General features: G+C 34.5%; 1 protein-coding gene across 1 annotated transcript; it reads right to left on the bottom strand.

The window, feature by feature from the left end:
* Positions 1–1,584: 1,584 nt before the first annotated feature.
* LOC128225899 (interferon-inducible GTPase 5-like) lies at positions 1,585–22,391 on the bottom strand. The gene is made up of 17 exons (XM_052935796.1): positions 22,385–22,391; positions 20,472–20,516; positions 18,476–18,520; positions 17,660–17,704; positions 14,859–14,903; positions 13,246–13,290; positions 12,469–12,513; positions 11,419–11,463; positions 10,643–10,687; positions 8,871–8,915; positions 8,049–8,093; positions 6,696–6,740; positions 5,927–5,971; positions 5,190–5,234; positions 4,534–4,578; positions 3,440–3,477; positions 1,585–3,109 (listed from the first exon to the last, which is right to left on the bottom strand). The coding sequence occupies exons 1-17, from the start codon at positions 22,389–22,391 to the stop codon at positions 1,892–1,894; spliced, it is 1,893 nt and encodes a 630-aa protein (XP_052791756.1). The 3' UTR covers positions 1,585–1,891.
* Positions 22,392–27,898: the final 5,507 nt, after the last annotated feature.

Here is a 27,898-nt window from a genome sequence, read left to right on the forward strand (position 1 = left end):
ATTCGGTAAGATAAATATCATACGACAAAAAACTGGCTTGAAAGTGCCCAGTACTGCCACCTGTTACCTTTTTAAGCCGTACAGCATTAACTGGTTAACTAGATAAGATTCTTATTACCAGTTACCTCTAAGGACATTCCGCATTCAGGCGCTAACAGGTTATCTAGTTATGGTATCCGAATTCCACGATATCGTGTCATGAGTACAAATAAGTCACATATTATCTTCCAGGCTTAAGTTGTCTTTTGATAACAAAGGCAAACAAATACCGGTTAATTCCCAGCATGAAATACGCGACGTTCCATGGTAAATGAGTGGTGCTGTGGTATTACGAAAATATGAATATCAGCTTACGACAGCAGCAGCAAGACCGTCACTAGTAACGCCATTAAATCATTTATAAACACTGATATGCCATCACACGTTTAACGTCTTATAGCTAAGTCTACGAATTTGTTGTTGTTTTTCCATCGATTAAAGTAGAAATGGAATTTATCATCTAATTCATTTGTTTTTAATAGCTACAGTAACGGATATATATTCAGGACAGGTATTTCTATTTAAACATATCAAAACTGTTCTTGTTAGGTCTTTAGTTATATAAACAGTTGTTCGGTAACATTGCTGGTGTCTGTTCTATCAGCATTTCCACTTGAGTGTACTTAGTGCAAATATATGAAGCAGCATTGTAGATAACTGACACATTTTTGGTCCAAACTTTAAATAATAGTTTCTTAAAACAGGCATGCACATGTGATTTTTTGTGCATTTTGTGAAAACATAATAAGATATATTAATGCACATAGGTTGTACCTTACAAAATAGCTTCAATTAGCTGTATACCCTGTTCATTTTGATTTGTTCAAGACCGGGTACTGAAACATTACATCTTGGTAGCTAAACGGCACGGGCGTCAACTAAAACACTAGTAAAAGTAGTTCATAATCTTGGTAATGTTGTCGGCGGCGGCATCATACTCGTGCAAAAACACATTAATGCTGAACATATCTATTGACGATAATCAAATAGAACATGTTAAAAGCCGAATTATGTCCCATTTTCAATGAATGTTACACTTTTTAACACGACAAAGATCAAACATATCTAAATAGCAAACGCAAATAAAATAATGGTACAAACAGATTTACGACCAACGTTCGCACTCATTCCTTAATATATAGGTTGGGGGGGGGGGGTTAAATGTTTATTCTTTAAGTATATTCGATGGCCGAGAGTGTAAGATAGGTTCATTCTGACCCGAGCGTAGGGTGTTTTGCGGAAACGAGATTAACCGAGTTTCCGCTAAACACCCTGCGCGAGGGTTGGGTTAAACATGTATATCACAAGCGGCTATGGTAGATGTTTTATCTCCCAGCTTAACAAAAAATTGAGTAAAATGTATTTTTGCTAGAACTCTTTTGTGCGTTGTGAAAATAAATAAAAGTAAATGCGATAATTCGTGGTTGTCATGGATGTGCGCGCATTGATTCAGGTTATGTTAATAGGCAAATCGGTCTTTAAATAGTTCAAAGAGAGAGAAGCATTTTTTCATGAAAGATGCGTGAAAACTATTGAATGGTGACACTTGAAGCGAGAAATATCAATAAGCATTCTAAATATTGCCACAAGACAAGGTTTCCATGACTTCGTCCGTGGGCAAGATAAGAATTTCTAGCACGGTTAAATTATTGGATCTACTGATATGAGGTTGGGGGAAATGTTATACTTGCATGCCAAAAAATAATATAATTCATACGACAGTACTTTATACTGTCCAAAAAGATCTCATGATTTGCTGCTTAAGAGCCATTTGCAAACACCAAATAATCCCGGGCTGATGAACGCGATACATTGTACACGTTTGTTTTTGACAGTGTTGGTTCGTTTAAAATCACTCGATTTCGATACATGTTTTGTTAACCATACTTTCCTCGAACGCCTTGTTCACATTCTTAGCCTCTTTATTGCACATGTTCAGTAAGCTGTTCAATGTATAGCAACACACAGGAAAGGTACCCACTGCAGACACTAAATTTCCTAAAATAGGAATAGTCAGTTTAAGTAGGGTCTCTGACGTTTCAGACAAAACAATTTCAGCACAAACTCTAAGAAAGCTTTCTTTTGATGCTAAGAGAATGTGTGAAGTCGTACCGGTTTTCGCGTACAACGCTTCCAAAGATATACGCATCTTTGCTGCCAGCTGTTCCATGGTTTCTGCATCAGTTCCTAATTGTAATTTGTAAAATGTCACTTCCGTCATAAGTATTGCAACTTCACAAGCTAATCCAACTCCTGGAATCGGGGTAAGTGAGCCGATCGAAGCAAGCAATGCCTGTCGTTTTATCCGCGAACGAAGAGCAGCGACCTTTTCCTTTCGAATGCCAGAACTTACTGTCGATATCGAAAAGATCATTGATTTCTTTATGTGTGACGATGCGTCGAGAATGAATCTTTCATTCAGTTTATCAAAGTCAAAACGTCTTGTATCATAATTGTCTATCAGAAAAACATTGGTTTGACTCATGTGTGCTGTTTTCAAATGTTCGGCTGTTTTGGTTCGAATGGCTTGAATCAAGTTGTCTTGATTGTGTGTTGACGGATGGGCTTTTTTGTCCGATCTTATGTCGGCATCTATTTTGGTTCTGACGAAATAGAAGTGCTTTTTATTCTTTAGGATTTCTTCAGCTAGCCATATGTCGTTTTCTTTAAGCCGACAACTTGTTATCAATATAAAGAAGTGGAAACGTTGAAACTGCACCGTTTCTAGGTAAGATTCTCTCTTAAAATTTGAGGTTCCTACACCAGGAAGATCATTAAAAAATAATGTCTTCTTTTGAGGGTGTTGAAATTCTTGACATTCTGTCGTGCACTCATTGCAGCCTACCTTTGCCGCTTGAGGATCGTCCCCACTAAGTCCAAGCATTGCGTTTATAAAGGAGGACTTGCCTGATCCTGATTCACCAATGATAGCAAACCGTATCTCTGTATTTTTCCAATCGTTCAACTGCGAGTTTATCTTTTTCTGCAAAGCGACAATTCCTCCTCTGCCTAGCGTTTGTTCATATTCGTATTGCATTTCTTCCGTCATTGTTATTTCCTCGAAGGAATCCTAAAAATTGTAGGAACATTAAAAATAAACATTGGCACGTTTATGTGTCAGTTATCTACAATTGCTATATTAGTTATCTAGAGTAAGGATGAGGTGTTAATTTAAACAGCAAAACAGAAAGGCTTCAATATATATTGGAAAATTTAAATAAATAAAAATCTGTATATTTACTTGGATATGAAAATAAAAAACGGCACGCCCCGTTAACATTACATTGGTAGTGCGTAATTACATACCGTTGGTATCAGGCGATGGGTTAAATTATGAAAAACTAGATAAACTGAAACTTTACGTGTAAAAGGTGTTTATATAGCAACAATATTAACCTACCATTGAATCTTCATCAAAAGCATTCAGCACGGCATTGGCTAAAATAGAAAACATTCATATGCGAAGATATGTTATTAGAATAGTATAAACTTTTCTTATGTAGCACATTTTTACATGCACTTAAGCGTTCCGTTAAGCACTTTCGTTTCTAAATAAGGATATTCGCCACCTTTGACTGCACATGACGAGGCAAACATCATCAGTTAATAGCAGACCAAACAAGGACAACCGACAACAACCACTTTGCAAGTGACTTTCAACCACTCGACGACCGTTGTTTGGCGAACAAATTGATGACCACGCCCCATAGTTCACGAAAATATGTTTTAGTTTCTAATTTCTATATTCATGCATATGTGTTGTCGTTTGATAATGCTTTACCATGATCCGGTATCAGTTATGTTGTTTTTAAAGATAATACTATTATATACTGCAGTTTGCGACATACACACTAACATTATAATTGTAGATTTATTTGAACTATTCTGTTGCATTTTCTCGAATGGGTATTTCTCGAGAATGAATAGTTTAATGACGAAAATGGTTCTTCAATATTCCATGACAAGATTCTTTTATTGCTGGGCAAATAGGAACTTTGGGTAAACTGATTACTTCATGCGCAAATGTGTATAGTAGTTTTTTTGCGTAGAGTTTCCTCGATGGCGAGAATTCTTAAGCAACAAATCATCTCATAGGCACTATCCGACCATATGCATCGACCTTAGTTCGATGTCATACGACATATAGCGAAAATATTCGAGTCCCTCGCGGCGAGAGTTCGCCACAACAGGTGGCAAAATAAAAATATGCCGAGTATCATCGGAAAATTGTCGACATATACTGTGCATTATCGCCGAACAATTGCTAAGTGATTGTCGATATTCACAAGAAAGTCGTCCTATGACTTTAAATAGCACCGACATGTCCCCGTTAGGTATGACTAAATGGTGGTCAAGCTCGGATGAATAAATCCTCAAAAATGAAAAGAGTGTTATATTATGAATTGTAGAGGATAACTTATGAAGCTGTTGGATTGGGCGTTTTCATTACCATATTCAACTTAAAGGTACATCGGTATCGAATATAACATGTACCTTCATTTTCTGTCCGAACGTCTTCAGTTACTGCTTCATTACGACCTAAAAAGAAAAAAAAGTTAAACATACGCTGAACATTTTCATCAACTGGTATTAATGATTTATCTAAAAAAGCAGTGAAATTTATCAAACCAATACAAAAGCTACAAATGAACATGTTTTAAATGACTTGTAATATTGTGATTTTGTAATATATAATGACTTTGTATTAATGTATAAGCATAATTACAAAAAGTTTGCATGAATTTCAAAATGAGATCTTTTTAATTTTACACATATTCTTGAATTCTAAATTGTTGCGTCAGCATTCTTGACTTTACAAAGTTGCGTCAGTATTATTGATTTTACATCGTGGAATCAGTATTCTTTTTTACGCAGTGGTTTTTCATTTTCCATAGTGGCGTCAGTACTTTTGATTCTATATAGTGGCGTCAATATTATTGATTTTACAAAATGACGTCAGTATTCTTGACTCTATCATTTCACGTAAGGCATCATTTTTCTTGATTCTACACTGTATTGACAGTATTCTTGATTCTACATAGTTGCGTCATTATTCTTCATTCTACACAGTATAATTAATGACACGGTTGCTGTTGCAAACAGGATCACTTATACAAGTATTATTATATGTGTTATATTATAACACGTACTTTCGTTGTCTCTCTGAAAGGCTTTACTGGCTGCTTGATTTTGAGCTGAAAAAGAACCGTCCTGATTATACATTTTTTTTATAAATATAAAGACAAGTGTCAAGAGATTGCTTGCCGTTTTAAATCCCTTTTCTTTCTCATCATTAACACAGGATTTTACCCTGCAATAAAGTCCATTCGAAACTACAGGGACAAACCCAGTAGCTCAAAAAAAACAACAACATTGATTCTGACGCACAAGGATCAATGTCAAGCTAATTCTAAGTAAGACAGCACAACGCAACAAGACAACAAATTCAAACTGGATTAGACACAATCCAATACTGTCGTCGTTGGTAAATGCTGGAGTAATACCCGCATTGGCACGGTCAGTGCAATAAAGGGAAAACTGTGATTTAAATCAATTAACGAGTGCCTCACTTCATACTTCTATAATTCATACGCATCTTGCATGAAACACGCTCATCTGCCTTTCTATTTTATTGTTTCGATTCTATGTCAAAATTGTTTATTTTAGGTTTATTGGCCTAAATCTCCATTAAGACTATATTATTATACATTAAAAAAAAATTCACACCAATATATCCATTTCTATTTATGTTTAGTCGATAACTATTGAATAGAACTATGCTTACCTAATGCTTTATCTCAAATTAAGTTATTCTCTTTTTATTTTTTTCGCATTCTTATTAACATATTCAACAATAACGTATATCGGTATCGAATATAACATTTACCTCCATTTTCTGTCCGAACTTCTTCAGTTACTGCTTCATTACAACCTTAAAGGAAAACAATAGGACAAAAATAAGTTGAACATCTTCATCAACTGGTATTAATGGGTTATATATAGTCGTTGTGTAATCTACTAACAAGTACAACAGCTACATATTAACATATTTTAAATGACTTTTGATAATGTGACATCTAAACACTTATTATTCATGCAAAAGCATAAATGCAAATGGTTTGTATAAAATTAGATTTTTTGGTTTTTGATTATACACATATTTGCGTTTGTATTCATGAGTACCAAATTGTCAAATCGATGTTGAGAATTTCTATGCAGTAAATTTTATAGGCACTATCTGACCATGTGCGATATTAGTTCGAATATATACGACATATTGCGAAAGGTATTCAAATTTTTCGAAACGAGAGCTCCCCGTATCTGGTTACAAAAGTAGAAAAAAGCGTCGCAGCTGTTAAACAATAAACTACTCCGGAGTATCATCGGATAATTGTCGACATATGTTGTGGATTATCGCCGAACAATGGCTTAATGAGTTTCAAACAGGCGACATGTTCCCGTGCTGTATGATAAATAGTTAATGATTATCAAGCTCGGATGATTTTTCCCCAAAAAAATGTTGATAACTGTTGAGAATACATGAACTTAGCTTATTTAAGGTTTCATTTCAAATTAACTTATTATCCTTTTTTCTTTAATCGTTCATATAATCATATTAAACTAAAACGTATATCGGTATTGAATATAACAAGTACCTTCAACTACTGTCCAAACTTCTTCAGTTACTGATTCATTACGACCTTAAAATAAAACAATGTTAAAAATAAGTAAAACATCCTCATCAAATGGCATTTATGGTTAATTTAAAGGAAGTTTTAGGTTAACCAAACCAATAAAACAGCTTCGCATTAACATGTTTTAAATGACTTTGATAATGTGACATGAAATAACTCATTATTCATGTAAAAGCATAATTGAAAATGGTTTGCATGAAACTTGAATTTTTGTTTTTGATTATACACATATTTTCGTTAGCATTCTTTAATACCAAATTGTTTTTGACTTGACATAGTGGCGTCAGTATTCTTGATTCTATAAAATGAGGTCAGTATTCTTTATTCTGCATAGTTGCGTCAGTATTCATCATTCAACATAGTGGCGTCAGTATTTTTTATTTAACTAGTTGCGTCAGTATTCTTCATTCAACATATTATTAGTTTCGTCAGAAGTCTTCATTCAACATAAGTGTGTCAGTATTCTTGATTCTACATAGTCTCGTCAGTTTTTTTGATTCTATATAGTTGCGTCAGTATTCTTTATTCAACATAGTTGCGTCAGTATTCTTGATTCTACAAGGTCGTGCCAGTATTCTTGATTCTACATAGTGGCGTCAGTATACTAGATTCTAAATAGTGGCGTCAGTATTCTTGATTCTACATGTTTGCGTCAGTATTCTTGATTCAACATAGTGGCGTCAGTATTCTCGATTCCACATATATTTGCGTCAGTATTCTTGATTCTACAAAGTCGCGTTAGTATTCTTGATTCTACATAGTTACGTCAGTATTCTTCATTCTACAAAATAGCGTCAGTATTCTTGATCCTACATAGTGGCGTCAGTAATCTTGATTCCACATAGTTGAGTCAGTAATCTTGATTTTTCATAGTTGCGTCATTATCCTTGATTCCACATATTGGCGTCAGTATTCTAGTTTCTACATATTGGCGTCAGTATTATTGATTCCACATAGTGGCGTCAAAATTCTAGATTCTACATATTGGTGTCAGTATTCTTGATTCTACATATTGGCGTCAGTATTCTTGATTCTATATAGTAATGTCAGAATTCCTGATTCTACATAGTGGTGTCAGTATTCTTGATTCTACAAAGTGGCGTTAGTATTCTTGATTCTACATAGTGGCGTCAGTAATCTTGATTTTAAGTTTTATTTTACGTAGTGGAATCAATTATCTTTGATTTTACACTTAGTCTTCAGAATTTTTCAGTCCGCGTAGTGGCGTCAGAAGTATTGATACTATACAGTCTAACTACACGATTTCTAATGAAAACAGGATCATATATACCGGCGTTATATCATAATATTTACCTTCTTTGTCTCTCTGAAAGGCTTCAGTGACTACTTGATTTTGAGCTGAAAGTAAACCGATACGAGTTTACATTGTTAAAAACTATAAAATCTAGAATAATAATATTGTTTGCTACATGTTTTTATTTAATGTTTATTACTTAATATCATTTCGCAAAGGAGTTAACTCTGCAAGAAATTACCAGTAAGTAGCTCCAAATATTACAATGATCCATACACACAAGGATCAGTGCCACACAAACACTAAGTAAGACACATACGAAGCAAGAAGACAAAGTTGCATCGTACGTGAGGCTTTATCGATGTTGAGAATTCTTAAGCAGCACTGTTTTTCATAGGCACTATCTGACCATACGCGACATTACTTCAAAATTTATATGACATAAAACGAAAGGTATTCGATCTCTTCGAGACGAGAGCTTGCCGCAAATGGTAACAAATGTGGAAAAAGCGTCGCAGCTATGAAAGTAAACTACTACCGAGTATCATCGGACCATTGTCGACATATGCTGTGGATTATCGCCGAACGATTGCTAAATGATTGGCGATATTCACACGACAATCGTCTTATGAGTTTAAAAACCGCCGACATGTTCCCGTTCAATATGGTAAATAGTAAATGATTGTCAAGCTCGGATGAATAATATCCAAAAATGTTGATCTTGTATGAATAATCTCCAAAAATGTTGATAACAGTTGAAAATACATGAACTTAGCTTATTCAAGGCTTCATTTCAAATTGACTTATCATCCTGTTGTTTTTACCCGTTCATATAACCATATTCAACTATAACGTATATCGTTATCGAATATAACATGTACCTTCAATTTCTGCCCGAACTTCTTTAGTTACTGTTTCATTACGACCTTAAAAGAAAACAATGTTAAAAATAAGTCAAACATTTCATCAAATGGTATTAATGGTTTATATAAAGGAATGTTGAGATTTATCAAACCAATACAACAGCTTCACATTTATATGTTTAAAATGACATTCGATAATGTGACATCTTAATCACTCATTATTCATGTCAAAGCATAATTAAAAATGGTTTGCATGAATTTGATTTTTTTTATTATACACATATTTGCGTTAGTATTCTAGAATAACAAATTGTTTTAACCTTACATAGTGGCGTCAGTATTCTTGATTGTACATAATGGCGGCATTATGTTTTATTTTGCACAGTGGCAATGGTTTATTTATATTTCATAATGGCGTCAGTATTCTTGATTTTATATAGCGGACTCAGTATTCTTGATTCTATATATTGGCGTCAGTATTCTTGATTCTACATAGCGGCCTCAGTATTCTTGATTCTACAAAGTCGTGTCAGTATTCTTGATTCTACATAGTAACGTCAGTATTCTTGATTCTACATAGTTACGTCAGTATTCTTGATTCTACATAATGGCGTCAGTATTCTTGATTCTACTTAGCGGCCTCAGTATTCTTGATTCTACATAGTGGCGTCAGTATTCTTGATTTTCTATAGCGGCCTCAGTATTCTTGATTCTACAAAGTCGCGTCAGTATTCTTGATTCTACATAGTAACGTCATTATTCTTGATTCTACATAGTTACGCCAGTATTCTTGATTCTATATAGTGGCGTCAGTATTCTTGATTCTACTTAGCGGCCTCAGTATTCTTGATTCTACATAGTGGCGTCAGTATTCTTGATTCCATATAGTAACGTCAGTATTCTTGATTCTGCATAGTAACGTTAGAATTCTTGATTCTACATTGTGGCGTCAGTATTCTTGATTCTACAAAATGGCGTCAGTGTTCTTGATTCTGTATAGTAACGTCATTATTCTTGATTCTATATAGTAACGTCAGTATTCTTGATTCTACATAGTGGCGTCAGTATTCTTGATTTTCTATAGCGGCCTCAGTATTCTTGATTCTACAAAGTCGCGTCAGTATTCTTGATTCTACATAGTGGCGTCATTATTCTTGATTCTACATAGTTACGCCAGTATTCTTGATTCTATATAGTGGCGTCAGTATTCTTGATTCTACTTAGCGGCCTCAGTATTCTTGATTCTACATAGTGGCGTCAGTATTCTTGATTCCATATAGTAACGTCAGTATTCTTGATTCTGCATAGTAACGTTAGAATTCTTGATTCTACATTGTGGCGTCAGTATTCTTGATTCTACAAAATGGCGTCAGTGTTCTTGATTCTGTATAGTAACGTCATTATTCTTGATTCTATATAGTAACGTCAGTATTCTTGATTCTACTTAGCGGCCTCAGTATTCTTGAGTCTACATAGTGGCATCAGTATTCTTGATTCTATATAGTAACGCAAGTATTCCTGATTCTACATAGTAACGTCAGAATTCTTGAATCTACATTGTGGCGTCAGTTATCTATATTCTACATAGTGGCGTCAGTATTCTTGATTCCACATAGTATCTTCTATGTTTTATTTTACCTGGTGGCATCAATTGTCTTTGATCTTACACTGTGTCGTCATAATTCTTCAGTCTGCGTAGTGGCATCAGAAGTATGATCCTATTCTGTTTAACTACACAATTTCTTATCAAAACAGGATCACGTATACCGGTGTTATATCATAACTATTACCTTCGTTGTCTCTCTGAACGGCTTCAGTGACTCCTTGATTTTGAGCTGAAAGTAAACCGATCAGATTTAACATTGTTAAAAACTATAAAATCTAGAATAAAAAAGATTGTTGCTCTTTGTTTTATGTTAATTACTTGGTATTATTTCGCACAGGAGTTTACTCTGCAAGAAATTACCGTTGGAAATAACAGGGACAAATCCAGTAGCTCCAAATATAACAATGATCCCTACGCAAAAGGATCAATGACAAACAAACACTAAGTAAGACACATACAAAGCAAAAAGACAAAGTTGCATCGTACGTGAGGCTTTATCGATGTTGAGAATTCTTAAGCAGCACTTTTTCTCATAGGCACTATCTGACCATATGCGACATTAGTTCGAATATATACGACATATATCGAAAGGTATTCGACTTCCTCGAGACGACAGATCGTCGTAACTGGTTACAAAAGTAGAAAAAAAGCACAACAGCTGTTAAAAAATATACTACTCCTGAGTATCATCGGAAAATTGTCGACATATATTGTTGATTATCGCCGAACAATGGCTAAATGAGTTTCGAACAGCCGACATGTTCCCGTGCTGTATGATAAATAGTTAATGAGTATCAAGCTCGTATGAATAATCTCCAAAAATGTTGATAACTGTTGAAAATACATGAACTTAGCTTATTTAAGGCTTCATTTCAAATTGACTTATCATCCTGTTGTTTTTACCCGTTCATATTACCATATTCAACTATAACGTATATCGTTATCGAATATAACATGTACCTTCAATTTCTGCCCGAACTTCTTCAGTTACTGTTTCATTACGACCTTAAAAGAAAACAATGTTAAAAATAAGTCAAACATTTCATCAAATGGTATTAATGGTTTATATAAAGGAATGTTGAGATTTATCAAACCAATACAACAGCTTCACATTTATATGTTTAAAATGACATTTGATAATGTGACATCTTAATCACTCATTATTCATGTCAAAGCATAATTAAAAATGGTTTGCATGAATTTGAATTTTTGTTTTTGATTATACACATATCTGCGTTAGTATTCTTGAATAACAAATTGTTTTTGACTTTACATAGTGGCGTCAGTATTCTTGATTGTACATAGTGGCGGGATTATGTTTTATTTTGCACAGTGGTGATGGTTTATTCATATTTCATAATGGCGTCAGTATTCTTGATTTTATATAGCGGACTCAGTATTCTTGATTCTATATAGTTGGTCAGTATTCTTGATTCTACATAGCGGCCTAAGTATTCTTGATTCTACATATTGGCGTCAGTATTCTTGATTCTACATAGCGGCCTCAGTATTCTTGATTCTACAAAGTCGTGTCAGTATTCTTGATTCTACATTAGTAACGTCAGTATTCTTGATTCTACATAGTTACGTCAGTATTCTTGATTCTACATAGTGGCGTCAGTATTCTTGATTCTACTTAGCGGCCTCAGTATTCTTGGTTCTACATAGTGGCGTCAGTATTCTTGATTCTACATAGTAACGTCATAATTCTTGATTCTACATAGTGAGGTCATTATTCTTGATTCTACACAATGGCGTCAGTATTCTTGATTCTACATAGTGGCGTCAGTATTCTTGATTCTACATAGTGGCGTCAGTATTCTTGATTCCACATAGTATCTTCTATGTTTTATTTTACCTAGTGGCATCAATTGTCTTTGATCTTACACTGTGTCGTCATAATTCTTCAGTCTGCTTAGTGGCATCAGAAGTATGATCCTATTCTGTTTAACTACACAATTTCTTATCAAAACAGGATCACGTATACCGGTGTTATATCATAACTATTACCTTCGTTGTCTCTCTGAACGGCTTCAGTGACTCCTTGATTTTGAGCTGAAAGTAAACCGATCAGATTTTACATTGTTAAAAACTATAAAATCTAGAATAAAAAAGATTGTTGCTCTTTGTTTTATGTTAATTACTTGGTATTATTTCGCACAGGAGTTTACTCTGCAAGATATTACCGTTGGAAATAACAGGGACAAATCCAGTAGCTCAAAATATAACAATGATCCCTACGCAAAAGGATCAATGACAAACGAACACTAAGTAAGACACATTCAAAGCAAGAAGACAAAGTTGCATCGTACGTGAGGCTTTATCGATGTTGAGAATTCTTCAGCAGCACTTTTTCTCATAGGCACTATCTGACCATAGCCGACATTAGTTCGAATATATACGACATATAGCGAAAGGTATTCGACTTCCTCGAGACGACAGATCGCCGTAACTGGTTACAAAAGTAGAAAAAAGCACCCCAGCTGTTAAAAAATATACTACTCCCGAGTATCATCGGAAAATTGCCGACATATATTGTGGATTATCGCCGAAAAATGGCTAAATGAGTTTCGAACAGCCGACATGTTCCCGTGCAATAAGATAAATAGTTAATGAGTATCAAGCTCGTATGAATAATCTCCCAAAAAAATGTTGATGTCTGTTGAAAATACATGAACATAGCTCATTTAAGGTTTCATTTCAAATTAACTTATTATCCTTTTGTATTACTCGTTCATATTACCATATTCAACTATAACGTAAATCGGTATTGAATGTAACAAGTACCTTCAATTTCTGCCCGAACTTCTTCAGTTACTGATTCATTACGACCTTAAAAGAAAACAATGTTAAAAATAAGTCAAACATTTCATCAAATGGTATTAATGGTTTATATAAAGGATTGTTGAGATTTATCTACCAATACAACAGCTTCACATTTAAATGTTTAAAATGACATTTGATAATGTGACATCTTAATCACTCATTATTCATGTCAAAGCATAATTAAAAATGGTTTGCATGAATTTAAATTTTTGTTTTTGATTATACACATATTTGCGTCAGTATTCTTGAATACCAAATTGTTTTTTACTTTACATAGTGGCATTAGTTTTCTTAATTATACATAATGGCAGCAGACTGTTTAATTTTTCAAAGTCTCGATATTTTATTTAAATTTCATAGCGGCGTCAGTATTCTTGATATTACATAAGGACGTAAATATTCTTCATTCCACATAGTAACTTTAGTATTATTGATTCTAAAAAAATGCGTGAGGATTCTTCATTCCACATATTGGCGTCTGTATTCTTGATTCTACATATTGGCGTCAGTATTCTTGATTCCACAAAGTTCCGTCAGTATTCTTAATTCTAAATAGTTGCGTAAGTATTCTTGATTCAACATATTTGCGTCAGTATTCTTGATTTTACATAGTTGCGTCAGTATTCTTGATTCCACATAGTGGCGTCAGTATTCTTAATTAAAATAATGAGGTCAGAATTCTTGATTCTCTATAGTTGCGCCAGTATTCTGCATTCAACATGATAGTGGCGTCAGTATTTTTCATTCAACATTGTTGCGTCAGTATTCTCCAATCAACATAGTTTCGTTAGTATTCTTCATTCAACATAAATGCGTCAGTATTCTTTAATCTACATATTTGCGTTAGTATTTTTGATTTTATAAAGTCGTGTCAGTATTTTTGATTCTACATAGTTGCGTCAGTATTCTTCATTCAACAAAGTTGCGTCAGTATTCTTCATTCAACCTTAGTGCGTCAGTATTCTTGATTCTACATAGTGGCGTCAGTTTTTTTGATTCTACAAAAGCGCGACAGTATTCATGATTCTTTAAAGTGGCGTCAGTATTCTTGATTCCGTATATTTGAGTCAGTGTCCTTGATTATACATAGAGGCGTCAGTATTCTTGGTTCCAAATATTTGCATCAGTATTCTTGATTCTGCACAGTCGCGTCAGTAATCTTGATTCTACATAGTTGCGTCAGTATTATTGATTCTACATAATGGCGTCAGTATTCTTGATTCGATTAAGTGGTGTCAGTATTCTTGGTATTACAAAGTGGCGTCAGTATTCTTGATCCTACAAAACGGCGTCAGTATTCTTAACTCCACATAGTTGAGTCAGTAATCCTGATTCTAAATAGTGGCGTCATTATTCTTGATTCCACATATTGGCGTCATTATTCTAGATTCTACATATTGGCGTCAGTATTCCTGATTCTACATTGTGGCGTCAGTATTCTAGATTCTTCATATTGGCGTCAGCATTCTTTATTCTATATATTGACGTCATAAGTATTGATCCTATACTGTTTAACTACACGATTTTCTATGAAAAAAGGATCACATATACCGGTGTTATATCATAATATTTACCTTCGTTGTCTCTCTGAACGGCTTCAGTGACTACTTGATTTTGAGCTGAAAGTAAACCGATCTGATTTTACATTGTTAAAAACTATAAAATCTAGAATAAAAATAGTGTTTGCTACATGTATTTATTTGATGTTTATTACTTCGTATCATTTCCCACAGGAGTTTACTCTGCAATAAATTACCATTGGAAACAACAGGGACAAATCCAGTAGCTCGAAATATAACAATGATCCCTACGCACAAGGATCAATGACAAACAAACACTAACTAAGACACATACAAAGCAAGAAGACAAAATTGCATCCTACGTAATGCTTCATCGATGTTAAGAATTCTTAAGCCGAATTTATTTATCATAGGCACTATCTGACCATATGCGACATTACTTCAAATTTATACGACATATAGTGAAAGGTATTCGGCCTCTTCGAGACGAGAGCTCGCCGCAACTGGTAACAAAATTAGAGAAAAGCGTCGCAGCTGTATAAAATAAACTACTACCGAGTATCATCGGACAATTGTCGATATAATTATGTTGTGGATTTTCGTCGAACAATTGCTAAATAATTGGCGATATTCACACGACAATCGTCTTATGAGTTTAAAAACCGCCGACGTGTTCCCGTGCTGTATGATAAATAGTTAATGATTGTCAAGCTCGTATGAATAATCTCCAAAAAATGTTTGATAACTGTTGAAAATACATGAACTTAGCTTAGTTAAGGCTTCATTTCAAATTGACTTATTATTCTGTTGTTTTTACTCGTTCATATTACCATATTCAACTATAACGTATATCGTTATCGAATATAACATATACCTTCAATTTCTGTCCGATGTTCTTCCGTTGCTGTTTCATTACGACCTTAAAAGAAAACAATGTTAAAAAAAATCAAACATCTTATCAATTTGTATTAATGGTTTATTTAAAGGAATGTTGAGATTTATCAAACCAATACAACAGCTTCACATTTATATGTTTAAAATGACTTTTGATAACGTGACATTTTAATCACTCATTTTTCATGTCAAAGCATAATTGAAAATGGTTTGCATGAATTTGAATTTTTGTTTTTGATTATACACATATCTGCGTTAGTATTCTTGAATAACAAATTGTTTTTAACTTTACATAGTGGCATCAGTATCTCTATTGTACATAGTGGCGGGATTATGTTTTATTTTGCACAGTGGTGATGGTTTATTTATATTTCATAATGGCGTCAGTATTCTTGATTCTATATAGCGGCCTCAGTATTTTTTATTCTACATAGTTGGTCATTATTCTTGATTCTACATATTGGCGTCAGTATTCTTGATTCTACATATTGGCGTCAGTATTCTTGATTCTACCTAGCGGCCTCATTATTCTTGATTCTACAAAGTTACGTCAGTATTTTTGATTCTACAAAGTTACGTAAGAATTCTTGATTCTACAAAGTTACGTCAGTGTCCATGATTCTACAAAGTTACGTCAGTATTCTTGATTCTACATAGTTACGTCAGTATTCATGATTCTACAAAGTTACGTCAGTATTCTTGATTCGACATAGTTGCGTCAGTATTCTTGATTCTACATAGTTACGTCAGTTTATTCCACATAGTTACGTCAGTATTCTTGATTCTACAAAGTTACGTCAGTATTCTTGATTCTACAAAGTTACGTAAGAATTCTTGATTCTACATAGTCACGTCAGTGTTTATGATTCTACAAAGTTACGTCAGTATTCTTTATTCTACATAGTTAAGTCAGTATTCTTGATTCTACATAGTTGCTTCCGTATTCTTGCGTCAGTGCTCTTGATTCTATAAAGTTACGTCAGTATTCTTGATTCTACATAGTTACTTCAGTGTTCTTGATTCTACAAAGTTACGTCAGTATTCTTGATTCTACATAGTTGCGTCAGTTTTCTTGATTCTACAAAGTTACGTCAGTATTCTTGATAATACTTGGTTACGTCAGTATTCTTGATTCTACATAGTTGCGTCAGTATTATTGATTCTCCAAAGTTACGTCAGTATTCTTGATTCTACAAAGTTACGTCAGTATTCTTTATTCTACAAAGTTACGTCAGTATTCCTGATTCGTTATAGTTGTGTAAGAATGCTTAATTCTACACAGTTACGTCAGTGTTCTTGACTCTACAAAGTTTCGTCAGTGTTCGTGATTCTACAAAGTTACGTCAGTATTCTTGATTCCACATAGTTACGTCAGTGTTTCTGATTTTACAAAGTTACGTCAGTGTTCTTGATTCTACAAAGTTACGTCAGTATTCTTGATTCTACATAGTTACGTCAGTATTCTTGATCCTCAATAGTTACGTCAGTATTCTTGATTCTACAAAGTAACGTCAGTATTCTTCGTTCTATAAAGTTACGTCAGTATTTTTGATTCTACAAAGTTACGTTTGTATTCTTGATTCTACAAAGTTACGTCAGTATTATTGATTCTACATAGTTACGTCAGTGTCCTTGATTCTACAAAGTTACGTCAGTATTATTGATTCTACATAGTTACGTCAGTGTCCTTGATTCTACAAAGTTACGTCAGTATTCTTGATTCTACAAAGTTACGTTAGTATTCTTGATTATACATTGTTACGTTAGTATTCTTGATTCTGCATAGTATCGTCTATTCTTTTATTTTACGTAGTGTCGTCATTTTTCGTTGATTTTACATCGTTCTGTCAGAATTCTTCATTCTACGTAGCGGCGTCAGAAGTCGTGATCCTATACAATTCAACTACACAATTACTAATAAAAAAGGATCACTTATACCGATGTTATATTATAACATTTACCTTCTTTGTCTCTCTGAACGGCTTCAGTGACTTCTTGATTTTGAGCTGAAAAAGACCATCCTAAATATACATTGTTAAATAATATAAAGAATAGTATAAAAATGCTTTCTGTATGCCTAATGTTTGTTACTTCCTATCATTTCGCACAGGATTTTACTCTTCAATAAATTACCATTGGAAACATCAGGGACAAATTCAGAAGCTCAACATATAACAATGATTCTGACGCACAGTGATCAATCCCAAACAAACATTAAGTAAGAGACATACAAAGCAACAAGACAACGTTGCATCGTACGTGAGGCTTAATCGATGTTGAGAATTTTTAAACAGCAAATTTTCACATAGGCACCATCTGACCTTATGCGACATTACTTAAAATTTATACGACATATAGCGAAAGGTATTCGACTTCCTCGGGACGAGAGCTCGCCGGATCTGGTAACAAAACTTGAAAAAAGCGACGCAGCTGTATAAAATAACATACTACCGAGTATCATCGGACATTTGTCGACATATGTTGTGGACTACCGCCGAACAATTGCTAAATGAGTGGCGATAATCACACGACAATCGTCTTTGTTAGTGAGTTTAAAAACCGCCGACATGTTCCCGTGCTGTATGATAAATAGTTAATGATTGTCAAGCTCGGATGAATAATCTCCAAAACATGTTGATAACTGTTGAATAAACATGAACTTAGCTCATTTTATTCATAATGCTTCATTTCAAATTAACTTATTATTCTGTTGTTTTTACTCGTTCATATTACCATAATCAACTATAACGTATATCGGTATTGAATATAACATGTACCTCCATTGACTGTCCGAACGTCTTCAGTTACTACTTCTTTACGACCTTAAAAGAAAACAATGTTAAAAAATAAGTTGAACATCCTCATCAAATGGTATTAATGGTTGATTGAATGGAATACTGAGATTTATCAAACCAATACAAAAACTACATATTAATATGTTTTAAATGGTTTTTGAAAATGTGACATCTATTCACCTATTTTTCGTGTAAAACACGATTGCAAATGGTTTGCATGAATTTTGTAGAGAAAAGCGTAAACACCGTTTCAATATTTGACATCTTTATCTTGAATGTACCAGTTATTACCTAAATATGAAAAAAGGAGATATAACGAAACCAAATATTATCAATTGCCAGCCAAATAATAATAGAATAGATATGTTTCTTCTAGGTTATTAAACACATTTATTTCTTTTCTTAAGTGATTGATGAAAGTTTGATAAATGGACTTTTGATACTGATGTAGATTTTCCAATACTGGACGTGACAAATAAGTCGTAAGCTGAAGATTTAGTCTTAAGTTAGAAAGAAGAATAATTGCAACAAGAGCTATCCAAGGACAGCGCGCTCAACTATGCACCGCTTTTCCTTGAAATGAACACATCAATAATATAATATGTGCCTGTCAATATCAATTGAAAAGGAAAGAAAAGGAAAACAAATCATGGAATATAATTTGAGTGGATATAAAGTTACGCTATCTTATTTTGTATAAGCCGTGGACAACTGTGTAAAGTATGCAGTTAATTGAATTACCGTTTTTTGGATCAGAATTAAATCCCAAAGCTGCCATACAACTTAAACCAAATTTTGTAAGTCGATCAATAATTTGATTTGTATATAGGGCAATATGAAGTAATTAAATCCATTTTTTGATAGCCGTGCAAAGCTGTATGAGGTATGAAGTCCATTGACTGATAGGAATTTGAGATCTGAGTTAAAAGACATAAGTTGCTTTTATATATCAACTTAACTTTCGAAGACAATCAAGGGCCATAAATTGTATTTAGGATAATTGAGTTATTTAACCTTATTGTGTGATGGCCGTTAACAATAATTTGAAGTATGAAGTCAATTGAATGAAGGGAAATAGTAGTTTATTAGTGAAACCTCAAACTTGCCATATAACTTAAAGTGACACTGTTATTCAAAATCAAACATTCAAATGTATTACAAACATCAATTTTGACTGATGAACCTTTAATTGATCAATAAATTTTGCATTTATGGACAGTTAAGGTTGAAATACCGTATTTTATGCGTTTTTCTTTCAAATTTACTCGATATCCAACCATTGTTTTCGACATTTATTATTATTTTTTTGAATGTTTAAACAATAATTCTAATTTTGGTAAATCTTTTTTGAGAGTATGAGTGCATGTTCAAACCAGACATAATGTGCCCCTAAACTTTAAACTGTTAGTAAGTAAATAATGTGTCATTCGTGCATTAACGGATGATGGCAATATGTTACTTAATTGTGTAATGGTCCTTCACAACTGTGTGAAGTATGAAGTGAATTAAAAATAGGTGACGACGATTTGGCGAGTAGTATAGTCCCTCCATATTCTTCGAATAGTCGAGCTAAAACATTTGATTCGACAAACATTAGCGTCAGTATTCTTGGAAACTAATTTGTTAGGTCAACGTTCTAGATTTTACATAGTGGCGTCAGTATTGTTGATTGTACCTAATGGCGTTAGTATTCTTGTTTTACATAGTGGCATCAGTTTTCTTAATTTGACACAGTGGCGTCGGTATTTTCATTTTTCATTGTTGCGTAAGTATTCTTGAATCTATATATGGCGTCTGTTTTTTTGTATTTTACATAATGACGTCAGTATTCTTGTTTCTTTTATTATACGTAGTGTCGTCATTTTTCTTGATACAACATTATGCCGTCAGTATATTTTACTCTACACAGTGGCATTATTATTTTGCCTTTCTGTTGCAAACAGGATCACTTATATTGGTAAAGTGGTATTATACATACCTTCGTTGTAGCTATGAATGGCTTCAGTGTCTACTTGATAGTGAGCTGAAAGGAAAACGTCCTCATTATCAACGCATTGCTTAACTTATTTTTAATGTTTGTAATTTCATATCTTTTACTCTGCAATTAATTACCATTGGAAACAACAGGGACACTCCAGTACCTCAAAATATAACAATGATCCTAACGCACAAGGATCAATGCCAAACAAACACTAAGTAAGACACATACAAAGCAACAAGACAACAAACACAAACTGGATCAAACACACAATCCAAACTGTAGTCGTTGGTAAATGTAGGGGTTATAACTGCATTGGCACGCTCAGTGTAAATTAAGTGAAAACTGGGGGTTAAAATCAGTAAATGAGTGCTTCACTTTGCACTACTGTCATCTAAAGTACATTAAGATGTCGTTTAGAAGATGTATATATTAACTAGTAAAACTTGGATTGGGTGTCCGTCCATAAAAAAAGCTGTTTACGTCATAACGATTCGTCAAGAAACATGGCTGCCAAACCTGGGACTGTTACAGTTTATTCGGTTTGTAGCACGACGTTTATATTGTATAAGATTGTGTGCGAATGGAGTGAATTTTGTAACGACTGCAATATGACAACCCAAAATGTGTACTTAAGTCGCAGGCTATTGCATTCGAATGATTGAAATGATATAGGTCGTAAGTAGTCTTATACAATCAAAAACAATTAAAAACGCTGGCAAAGTATGATAGTGGAATACCCTAACGTGTTTAACCCGACTTTCGGCATTCAGAACTCCTCGGCCATTTTATCGAAAACAACCTCGGATGTATTTTTACGGTTTACATACTCAAAAAGTGGTATATGTACGTTTAAATCCGCTGCAAAAAGATTGCGTAGTAATCTTATTAAGCAGTTAAATTTATGAGTTAACTCTTCGGAATCTTAATTATGTTTGCAATAAAACAATTCACTGGCAATCAATTTAAACTAAAATCAATAAATACAACTCTTAAACACCACATTTAGTTAATGATATTATTCAAAATTTACGAACTTCTTTAACTGATGTACCGGCATACACAAAATATTGCCGAGGAGCTCCGAATGGACTATGGGTGTACTAGATCAAACGTATCCTTGTGTCGAACCTTTTAGATTCCCTTCGTACTCTCGTTGATTAAGTATTTATCCATAAGCAATGAAAGTATGGACCATGACCACCTCATTGAACAGGATTAACACTTCCACGACTGATCGAAGACTCGATTATGATCAGTGTCCTGACAATGATAGCTTAGCTTAACGGCGTAATAGACTGTCACATTGTCACATTGACGACAAGATGCGATATTTTAAGTCAAACTTGTTTGAAATGTTTCGCATACAAGTATAGCTGGAAGTGCTTGCGATCATTTTAAACCATTTCATTACAATTATTAACGTCCTACATATTCTTATATTGACGTGCAAGATGGATAACAACGACTAACTAGGACAAAGTAATTTCGTTCCCGCTTCCAAAGAACATTGTTTGATTTACGATACTACCGTTGACACGGATAATAGCGATGTCGCGTCCACTCACTCTCGACATACGGCATGGTTTGAACTCGCCAAAGTTTGTAGCAAAGTCAGGTATCTACCGTTTTATGAAAACAAAAAGTGTTCCTTGAACGTATTTCAAGACGCAGACCCGCTTTGAAACGAACAAATATAATACAATATCAATAATTAATGGATTATGTATTTAAGCTAACATAGTGTAATAAAGGCTGTGCACTACTTTTGTCCCTTGGGTATAACCAATAAAGATTTCTATGAAAGTAAATGTGTTGTCTGTCTGGTATTTATGACAGTATAATATATTTTGCTTTTAAAAGGAGTAGCACTCATTTTGAGTGTGATTTGTGATATAAAGGGCGTTACCTACCTGGCATAGGTGACTCTCTAGCATTGTCCTTCTTTGTTAGCCATACGTATAAAACCAACCCGATAATTCCAAATAAAAGTGTCAACAGTACCGACTCGAACATCTGAAATATACGTTAAGTGACAGCCTTAGCTTTTTAATAACATAATTAAAGTTGATCTATCTGAAAGCAAATCAGACTTTTACAGTTTATCTAGCAAGCCGATGATACCGTTGCCATACTTCTAGACCGTTTGGATATTGTTTTTAATCTATGCTTCTGCTGCCAAGCTTGTGGAATCTTCTCGTCTTGTGTTCGCCCATTGAGCAAAAAATAAGTCTGCGTCCATGTGGAATTCCATTGTGGAATTGTTAAGTATATTATACATATGTGCAAAACCCGTTCCTATTTTTAGCCGTTATACTCTATATAGATCGTTATCTTTCGATATAGTGCCACCTTAGGAAACGACAACCGAGCTTGTCTGCTCTTTTATGTTGAAAACGACAATCACTTCAGAAACTTGCCATCATTACTATGCGAAACAGCTTGAGAAATATGTTCCGTCATGAGCAATCGAACATAGGCAAAAGGAAAGGTTATCTTAAAATAAAAGTGACAAAATGTAAAAACTTACGTCTGTTAAGTACGGTTTTCTACTAAATGAAACCAGAATCAGTTAGAACAATTTCCGAATTTCTCTTTCTGTATAAATGTAAAGATTTTTTTACGGGTATTCATAATATTCCGCATAAATTTGAAAAAGCACCTTGATAGTGTTCACCTTTTTGGCAACAAAATCGTCTTTATTTTAAAATGATATAGCTCGGCTCAATTCCAGTATTTCCATTATAGCAGATCAATCAACCAATAAAATTGAAGACGGCGTATTTGTAGTTAAATCCTTTGTTTTCATTTCAAATGCGCTATGAATGTTATCTCATTTGTATAGCGAACTTGCAGTCTATTCAGCATTGTTTACATCGAAAGACTTAAGTAAATAATCCTTTTAAAAGTCATGCTAAAATCAATTATTATCAAACACTTTAATATTCATACCGCGTAACAATTACAAAGGTGCTGCGTGTTCCTTTATGAAATTGAACATAAACAAACGTCTCATGTTTATTCTATCTCATTCGGAACATCTCGACCATTTACCATTGAAACTTATCTCGGATATATGCCGGTACATAATATGAAGCATAAAACTTTAAATAATAGTATTATTTTATTGTTGGGTTTTAAGGAATATTTTGTATAATTAAGTCTTAATCGATTAATAGAGAAGTGAGTTATTGCATAAACAATTAAAATCCCATGAGTACAGTGAAAAGTATAATTGCTGAATTAAAATTACTATGCGATCTACATGCAGCTTAGTTTATTATAAAGATTTCTGATAATGTAAACCGTCCATATACATCCGAGCCCGGGCTTTGCTAATTTGCACATTACCAACCAAGAAAACATACGTACTTCCGTCTATAACAGAATGTTGTACTATGAACGCACATCCGCCACCTACAGCGCACCGTAACATTATTATGAACGCACATCCGCCGCCTACAGCGGACCGTTACAATATTATGAACGCACATCCGCCGACTACAGCGGACCGTTACATTACTTTCCGCTTCAATGAGACTCGTCCGATTCTTGGTCTGGGAAACTCGTGAGTAAGGCAACTCCGATTCGGCAGTTGTCAACATCCCACCGCTGCCACCATTTGTAACGTGCGCTGCCACCATTTGTAACGTGCGAGACCAACAAACACCAACAGATCCCTTTAGAGAAAAGCATGCTCGACCCTGAAGGGGTCTGCTGGACTTTATATACAGTAAACTCTCAATCCACACAGAGCCCGGGCTTTGCTAATTTGCATAATACCAACCAAGTTAACATACGTACTTCCGTCTATAACGGGATGTTATACTATGAACGCACATCCGCCGACTACAGCGGACCGTTACATTACTTTCCACTCCAAAAAGACTCGTCTTGGTTTGGGAAACTTGTGAGTAAGGAAATTCCGAATCGGCAGTTGTCAACATCTCACCGCTGCTACCATTTGTAACGTGCGCTGCCACCATTTGTAACATACGAGACCAACAAACACCAACAGTTCCTTCAGAGAAAAGCATGCTCGATCCTGAAGGGGTCTGCTGGTCTTCATATACAGTAAATTCTCAATCCACACAGAGCCCGGGCTTTGCTAATTTGCATACTACCAACCAAGTAAACATAAGTAATTCCGTCTATAACGAAATGTTATACTAAGAACGCACATCCGCCTACAGCGGACCGTTACATTACTTTTCTCTCCGCAAAGACTCGTTCAGAGTCTTGGTCTGGGAAACTCGTGAGTAAGGCAACTCCGATTCGGCAGTTGTCAACATCCCACCGCTGCCACCATTTGCAACGTGCGAGACCAACAAACACCAACAGAACCCTTCAGAGAAAAGCATGCTCGACCCTGAAGGGGTCTGCTTGTACTTTATATACAGTAAATTCTCAATCCACACAGAGCCCGGGCTTTGCTAAATTGCATACTACCAACCAAGTAAACATAAGTACTTCCGTCTATAACGAAATGTTATACTAAGAACGCACATCCGCCGCCTACAGCGGACCGGTACATTATTATGAACGCACATCCGCCGCCTACAGGGGACCGTTACATTACTTTCCTCTCAATACGAAAAAGGCAAACAGCTGAGATTTCTTTTGTTTATTTGCCTTCACAAAGTGAAATTTTCAATATTTTTCTATATTGAGTATTTTACAATGAAATGCCTTTAAGATTTTATGAAAACATAAAATATGATGATATGAACGTAAATAAATACAGCGAAAATTTAGCAATGGGAACACACTTGCCCCAAGTCTGGAGATGGGATCTTGTTTACCCCAGGTATGTCATGTCATATAAGCATAACAAATGATTTTGGGTTATTTATTTTAACTTCGCATGGATTTACGGTAAACAAGTAAAGATGGGGAATTGCCATTAATACAACTTTTTCTGTAAAACTTTTTTTTTGAAATTTCTCGAAAGACTACAAAAGACTGAAATGTTGGAAATATCATGTCAATAATTTATATAAATATTTTGTTTTCAAGTTTAGCTATTTGGTTTTTCTTGAACGCTCATATGCTATCAAAATGGAATTCTAAACATCAAATATTTTTAATCATAAAAGGTATTTCAATCCTTTTTCACCTGATACTTCAGAAGTTGATAACTTTAAACAAATTCTTGGTTATTTTTTCGTTAAGAATAATATTAACGTGAATACGTGCAGTTTTTATGACATTTCTGTTTAGAAAGACATATATCCTTTTTACTTTATTTAAATTACTGCAACGTATTATCGCTTAGTGAATAAGAACGGTATTAAATACAGACATTGATATTGTACGTTAGTAATATAAGCTTCATTAATGTCTAATGTTCTTTCCAACACAAATTATTTGCATTTTATTAAATGAATTTAATGTTCCTAATTACCATATGAACGCGCCCAAAGAATACCTTAGGTGCAAAATTTCCCATGTGGCATTAAAATATATCTTTATGGATATATGATATATCTGTTTGATGATGCACTTACGCATTTTAAAGTCAAGTTCAAAATCATTTGAATGTCAAAATGCAAATAGGACCGATTTCGACAGCGTTTTTACTTATTTCTACATTTCATTTGAAAATGTCTAAACATTATTAAAATGTCAACCAGTTTTAATTATATTTTATCTCTTTTGTAACATCAAAATCAGGCTTACCACACAATGGCCCTATTTCAGCGCATGCAGGGCTTAGTAAGCTTCATATAAAACGTATTTTGTGAGCTTTCTGTAGTCCTATCCACTATCACTTTTGAAGTTTATTCAGTATTTTCCCTACCTGATGTCTTCTTCCAAACAACCCCAAAACAACATCTATTCCAGGTCAAATAAATATTTAGAAAGCCAAATAGTGTTTGTATCTCCCCTGAGTAGGGTCCCCAGTATTCCTCTGTATCCCTATTAAGGTTACAGTCAAGCTTACACATTATCAAACAAGCACCATCTGGGGGGTACAAAAGTTAAGTCAGAGCTCATTCAACCTCAGTATTGGCAAAATCTACCAAATTCTGCTATATAGCCACCATATACTGATTGTTCTCAAGTCCATTGTGTGTCCAAAAAACTTGTGCCGAACTTATAACAAGGAGGCTATGAAGCTCTATCAAGGGCCAAATAAGACTAGTTTTGCTTAACTTGTGGCCATTAAATGTAAATATATTCTATAAAGGTTTTCAGTGCCCAATCAATCCAAAATATGCTGCAAAAAATAATCTAGAGTAAAAAATACCACAGGAGGGCTCTTCCACATCTATATCAGTTCCAAATAAACACAAATGCAGCTACAGTTAAGTCCACCATGTGTCAGGCAAACACCAAAGCACGATTATATCGGTATTCTAAATCACATAAGGCTTTTTCGCAAAATGTTTCAACGTCTGACAATTCCCTTTGTGATCACAGTAAATCATTTTCATATATAAACAAACCTCAGAGGATCTATACTTAAGTCAGTCCAGTTCTCTTTTATTTCAATGTTGATACAATAAAAGCACATTCAGAGCAAAACAAAGGCAGCTGGCTGTAACTTCACAGTGCCAAATTGACCACATTTTCGCTAGATTGAAGTACACACAAAATAAAACAAGATTTTTTTTTATAAAGACTTTGCAGTGCCAGAAAATCTACATGTGGTAACTATAAGCCCATTTGGAGCAAAACAATGCCATGTTCTAATTAAGACTACTCCGTACCAAAAGGATCACACGATGGCAGTCAAACAGCCCACATACAGACCAAAACCACACATATGCAGCTCCAATAAAGCCTTCTCGTCGTCAAGCAGATTCCATTTTGGCAACAATACAGCGCATTCAATGAGAGCCAAACGAGCTTATGAATTGCTTTAATTAAGCCTTATCATTCCAAAACTACAGGTCGGGAACCACCAGCCTATTTAAAGCTCAATAATAATATGTGCATTTCTGATCAAGCCTAATCAGTTCTAAAAGCGACACTCTTTGACGACCATGAACCCCATTCAGAGCCAAAGAAAAACATATGAAACCTATATCTAGCAAAATTAGTGCAAAATTACACAGTTGACAATCATAAAGCCCATTCAGAGCCCAACAAACATGTATGCAGCTCTTTCATAATGACTTAATTATATCATATATTGGCAAAGACGATGAAGATCATTCAGAGCAAACCAAACACATGCACATCTCTTATTAAGCATATTCTGTGTCAACTAAACTAATTTTAGCGACCATAGCGCCTTTGCAGAGCCAAATAAACATGTTTGCAGCTCTGATTAAGACTTAAAGATCAAATCATTTCTGGCCTTTCAGTGCTAAACAAACCTATGTGCAGCTCTCTTCAGCCTACTCATTAGTGATGGGCCGATGATAGCCGATAATCAATAATATCGGCAGACATTCGTAACTCGGCGATCGGCGACCTTC

The sequence above is a fragment of the Mya arenaria genome, chromosome 3 (genome assembly GCF_026914265.1).
Source record: "Mya arenaria isolate MELC-2E11 chromosome 3, ASM2691426v1".
Lineage (NCBI taxonomy): Eukaryota > Metazoa > Mollusca > Bivalvia > Myida > Myidae > Mya > Mya arenaria.